At 52.1% G+C, this 5525-nt stretch overlaps 1 protein-coding gene across 3 annotated transcripts; it reads left to right on the top strand.

The window, feature by feature from the left end:
* Positions 1 to 443: 443 nt before the first annotated feature.
* Positions 444 to 5052, top strand: LOC111924888 (homeobox protein NANOG-like). Of its 3 annotated transcripts, none has more exons than XM_086882449.1 (5): positions 444 to 1030; positions 2033 to 2260; positions 2606 to 2886; positions 3614 to 3703; positions 4094 to 5052. In XM_086882449.1, exons 1-5 carry the CDS (start codon positions 955 to 957, stop codon positions 4508 to 4510), a joined length of 1092 nt encoding a protein of 363 aa, XP_086738575.1. In that variant the 5' UTR covers positions 444 to 954; the 3' UTR covers positions 4511 to 5052. The 3 variants fall into 3 exon arrangements, with proteins under 3 accessions (XP_086738575.1, XP_086738577.1, XP_086738576.1); XM_086882451.1 differs by having other exon boundaries at positions 913 to 1030; positions 2177 to 2260; XM_086882450.1 differs by having other exon boundaries at positions 998 to 1079.
* Positions 5053 to 5525: the final 473 nt, after the last annotated feature.

Genomic DNA, 5525 nt, shown 5'->3' on the forward strand with positions numbered 1-5525 from the left:
GTGACCTGATTAGAGGTATTATTGGGGTGAGGGAGCAAATTATCCTCACTGGAAGGGGATATGTGGAAAAGAAATTTGGTGATTAAAGCATAAAACAAAGGGAATGGAGGACAAATGGGATGAGAAAACAAAAATATGAACAAAGAGGAATAAAAAAAGTGGTGGGGGGGAATTAAATCAGCTGCATGCTCACTTCCAAAGCAGGTCTGACTCTGAACATCACTTGGACATTAGCTTGGAGAGAAGCTGATACACACGCAAGAACTGATCTATGTATGAAAATTGCAAACTGTGAGCAGTCCTGCTGCCTTTCCAAGCACACACACACACACACAGAGCTCTCCGAGGGAGGATTTCGCTGCTGGCAGAGGCGGTGTTACTCCGTCTGTAAAACTCTAATCCCTCTGCCGTGGCTGATCCTCCCCAGCCGCGTGTCCTCGGACGACTCGGGGGTTCCCGCAGCACCAGGGCACTGCCTCGGAACAACCCTGCGGGCTTTTCCCTCTCTGCAAGGCGCTGGTTTTGGCCAGCTCGGAGAACCCCCACGGGGACCACGCGTGTCCCGGGGCAACCCTGCCAGCAGGGGACATGGGGACAGGCAGCCCTCTGCCCCGCCAAGGGCGGCAGGACAGCTTCGCGTCCGAGGGAAAATCCTTTTCCGTTCGCGCATCTGCTCTGCGAGTACCGAGCAAGTGACCTGCCCAAAAGGCACAGCCCGGCTGCCTCTGCTCGCTTTGGGGCCAGAACCAGGCTCTGGCTCTAGCTCGGTTTTCTCGTCCCTCACACCCGATTATAATCTCTTCCTCCCACATTCCTAATAGTCCTGACTAGATCTTGTCAGGATTCTGAGAAACGAAATCATTAATTAGGAGGTGATCAAAAGTAAGCCCGGCAAGGACCCTTCCTTGCTGGCTCAGGGGACCAGCTGGGGCTCATTTCTCATTATGATTCAAGATGGGAGGTGGAGATAAATTGAAATCAAGGGAGGCTTTTCTCCGTCAGGTCCTAAAGACGTTTAACAGTACAGCAGGTTAGTAGCCACACTCCTGCCTGTGTCCTGTTTCCTTGCACTGGAGGAGGTGGGGAATTTGCTTGATGCATCACATGCCCTCATTTGTACTTTTTTCAAGGCGGTTTTCCAGATTTTGTAACTCCCGGGCTGTGAGATCCTCCCGACAGGTTTTTAATTTAATAACAGCTGGGGGAGGAGGGTGGTAAGGGAAACAGCTTATTCTCCCCAAGAAGCCTGTAGGCCCTCACTTCAATTTCTTAAGATCTGTAAAGCTCTTTTACAGCTGCAGTGCTCTTGTCTCATTTTGAATCTGACCTGGTGATTCCTATCCCTCCCTGTTGTGTAACAAAATATATTTTTTTTTTTAAATTTTTTTTTAAGAGACCACTTTTTTAAAAGTCTTAAACGGTGGGAGGAAAAAGCTTGGAAAGTATGCCTGACTCAGCCTTGGGCCAACCTCTGTGAGAAGAAGCCTGGCTTTAGCCCTCTTCCCCGCCACACAGACAGACACTGCTGTGTAGGGCCATCCCCCCTGCCCCTGTCCGGATTCCCTGGCAGGGAGGTGGGGGGGTTTATCTGTTCGCAGTGATGGCTGCGATCTGCAATGCAGACGCACAAAGTCTCCGCATGCCCCGCGGTGGGCTCCGCGGCCACTCTCTCTGTTTGGGTTGGGACCTGCGAGGAGGAAAGAAAGGAGTGTGTGAAATGTGGGGGTGGGGGGTGTCTGCCAAGCTCAGTCCAATTCACCGGGGGATTCTGCTCAAGCCTGATGCCCCGAGGGGCGAGCAAGGACCTCCCTTCGCACGCCCCAGCATGGAGGGATGCGCTCATCCTCACCGTGGCGGCTACGAGCCGAGTTGGCTAGCGCAGCCCGGTGGCCCAGCCCTCCCCCAGTCCCTGCATACCCTAGAAGTCCATTCCCCTGCCCAATCAACCAACATTTAACATGACAATGGCCATGACAATACGCTCCAGCCAAGGCCAAGCCGGGGAGGACTTATATTGGGTGCCTGCCCGCAGGCCGCCGGGACTTTGGACGGCAACATCGCATCATGCTGGGAGCTGGGGGACCCGGCCCGGCTGTGAGCGCCCACCTGGCCACACTGCCCTACGTGCCGTACCCCGGCTCGGCCAGGTATGGGGACTACTACTGGTTCTCCGCAGGCAGCACGGACAGCGTGCCCACCGAGGAGGCTCCGGCGCCGGACGCGCTGCCCCTGCCCGCGGCTAAGACGCCGAGTCCCTCAGGTATGCGAGCGATCGGGCTGCCCGGAGCGGGGGGCGGCCCCGGGGGGCCGGCAGGAGGTGCCCGATGCTGCGGTGGCCGCGGCTCCGTGGGCGGGCAGGGGCTGCGGGAGCCGGCCTGGCCGCTCTGCCCAGACGGGACGGCCCAAAGGGGCCAACAGAGGCGCCTCGGTTCCGCGGCCACAGAGCGGCCTGTGCCCGCCTCCCCGCGCTGCGCTGCCCACGGCGGGGGAGCCCCTGCGAGTCCTCAGGGCATCCGCAATCTTAAATTCTCCCGAGAGGCCGGATTTTACAGGTTCTTGAGTCTTCCCTGCCTTATTTTGCTCACCGCGCTTCTCTTTTCCTCAGTGGACTCCCCAGCTTCAGCTTCTTCCACCTCTGGGACGCTCACCCAGTACTACACCCCCGACTCTGCCACTAGCCCCACTGCAGCGGGGACCGCGTCTCCCCACTCGTCTCTGCAGAAGGTCAAGGCGCACGGCAAGGGTGTGGTGAAGACGGGCAAGAGCCGCACAGCCTTCTCGCAGGAGCAGCTGAAAGCCCTACACCAGCGCTTCCAGAGCCAGAAGTACCTCAGCCCCCAGCAGATCCGGGAGCTGGCTGCTGCCCTTGAGCTCACCTACAAGCAGGTGAACATCTTGCTCTGAGTAGCAGCTGAGTTGGGGTATTTTTTTGTGGTTTTCGTTTTTTCTTGGACCCCAGAGATAAGTTTATTTCATTATCTTGGAAGTGCTGCTGCTTACGTGAGAGACCAGAGGGTGTGAAAATTTATGACTCAATCTTCTTATGCTTGGTTCCAGCACTATCCACCCACTCCGTGCAGGTGTTTGACAGGGCCTGCAAGAGCAGCAAAGCAGGGCTATGCAGAGTCAGGTTACTGTTCTGTATGGGCATGTGTTGTGTCTCAACGTAGAAAGATACCCGCACTGCTATGCAGGTGGCCTTTCCTGGTCGCAGTGGCACCGTGGTCTCTCGCTAGAGGGTCCTTGCTCTACCACCTGCTTGTGTCCGGCTAAAGAAATGACCCATTCCTGGGGTCCTGAGCAGTGACCTTGGCACAGCAGAGAGATGGTACTATACAACCTGGTTTCTGCAGTTGCCTTGGGCCAGTGTTTTAGGTAGGGATTTTGAAGTCAGGAAAGATCGGGTGGTGATCTGATGAGTAGGAATGCTCGTTTTCGTGTCTCAGCTCTGTGATTTCACAGCCACCTGCATCTGCTGCACATTCTTAGTTGCTGAAATAGTTTACACTATTAGAAGTAAATCAGAAACCGGATTGTAGCAGAAATAAGGATGTGTAGTAAGCTCTTAAAAATTAATTTCTCATTTCTTATGTCTTTTCCGCATCACTTTTAGGTGAAAACATGGTTTCAGAATCAACGGATGAAATTTAAGCGCTGCCAGAAGGAGAGCCAGTGGCTGGATAACGGGATGTATCTACCACAGGTGCGTAAAATTCCACATCACCAGTCACGGCTCCCCCAGTCTGTGGGGAGAAGTGTATCATGTCCAACCTGCTAATTCAAGCAATGCACGGGACTTGGTATTACCAAGCCATTGTATTTCTTGTAATACAGAGAAATTGGGATTTCAGTGGTATCTCTTTAAGTTTGTTTTCCCCGCAACGTGTGGTGTTCCTGGACTCTCTGAGCTGGAGATCACTAACCGAAGAGCAGCTCACCTCTGCTATTACTGTTCTATTGGGAGGACAATGGGCATGAAAAAGGCGCTATTGCTCGGCTCGGAGGAAGGGCTGGGGGAAAAAGGAGGACCCATCCAAAAAAATGGGCCGTTGGTGTGGTTCCGCACTGCTGAACGACTTTCTTTGTCTCCTAGAATGGGGTTCATCAGGCTGCATACCTGGATGTAGCACCGGCGTTTCACCAGGTCTTCCCTGTCGGCGCCGGCGGGAATTTTCAGGCTGTGCCCAACGTGCACCACGCTTACAGCAGCGGACAGACTTACGGGAATGGGCAGAACCTGTACTCATTTGTGTCTGTGGAGGATGAGGGGCTCTGTGGAAAAGGTGGGTCAAGCTGCAATAGCCAGCAAACCATGGGTTTATTAAGCCAGCAAATGAACTTGTATCACAGCTACTTTGACAATACAGATGTCAGCGTGGATGCAGAAGACACCTTCAACTTCCAGAGCACCTCTGACACTGTCACTCCATTTTCAAGCTTTACACAGAATCAATGCCAGTTACCTTGGCATCCCATGGGGACTCAGAGTGGGTATGAGTCTCAGGTCTGAGTATTTTTTTCTCCCATCTCTCGTGTCCACGCATGGGATTTCCAGGGTTTTGACTTAAGTTCTGTTTGTTTTTCTTGTATTGCTGTTTTAACTAGTAGAAGGGCTCAGCGCCCTGCTGCCTGGGGTTTGTTAACTGTTTAAATGTCCCTGTCTGCTCATAGCTAACCCTTGGCAAAGATGCTTAGGGTATTAAAGAGATTGAACCTCATTCATTGAGGCCAGTGTGCAATGTTGCAGCTGTGAGCAGCAGAGGTTGTTAAGGTCTGTTTGTTGTACAAGTTTCACCTTCTTTGCTGCTTCTCTAGCAGGTGGTCTCTGATCCTTGCCCGGTGTGTCTTGCAGCACAGCTTCCACTGCAAAGGAGGTGAATACTTGTTGCAGAATAATGTTTCATAAAGTTTGTTTTTTGCAGTGTTAAAAAGCATGTTTCATGTTATGTCCAAGTTGCGTTTTATTGCTTTTTCTGGTTAATGTTCAATGCTCTTAATGTTAAATGTTCTTACAAAGTTGTTTGCATTGAAAATAAATTACCCTTATTTAAATGTTGTGACGATGTCACCAGCTTGCATTTGAACAACCGGCTATGAGTGGTTATTTTATCAGCCTGGTTTTATTATGCAGGTCTGTAGCCTAGTGCAAGGAAGGTGAGGGAAGATCCAGGGCTAGACAACTGGACAAGCTGCTGGCTTGAAGTGAGGTGCAGCCCTGTAACGTGCTTATATTCGCCCTTAAATAGCAGTGCTTCAAAAAGAAGTATTGAAGAAGGATGGAGCAAAAGCAAGTGTCCATGAGATTGTGTGGCCTCCTGGTGCTCCAGCAGGTCACAACTGGATGTCAGGAATCCCACATAATTAAATATGCAGCTCTGTTGGGATTCTTGTGCTGGCTCCAAATGGCAACAGAGGTCTGCAAATCGGTAACTGCATCTCCTGCCTCCAGCACTGAAACAAAACCAGAACCAAGTAAGTACACTACACCACCCAATCCCTTCATCTCTCCAAAAGGACTAATTCAA

Source organism: Cyanistes caeruleus, chromosome 3 (assembly GCF_971803275.1).
Source record: "Cyanistes caeruleus chromosome 3, bCyaCae1.hap1.1, whole genome shotgun sequence".
NCBI lineage: Eukaryota > Metazoa > Chordata > Aves > Passeriformes > Paridae > Cyanistes > Cyanistes caeruleus.

Bases quoted from the DNA above. Each gene is read 5' to 3' on its own strand.
- LOC111924888 (XM_086882449.1), top strand. From the start codon at position 955: ATGGGAGGTGGAGATAAATTGAAATCAAGGGAGGCTTTTCTCCGTCAG. The intron at 2,887-3,613 runs GTGAACATCTTG...CATCACTTTTAG, and splicing joins TTGAGCTCACCTACAAGCAG to GTGAAAACATGGTTTCAGAA. The intron at 3,704-4,093 runs GTGCGTAAAATT...TTTGTCTCCTAG, and splicing joins ACGGGATGTATCTACCACAG to AATGGGGTTCATCAGGCTGC.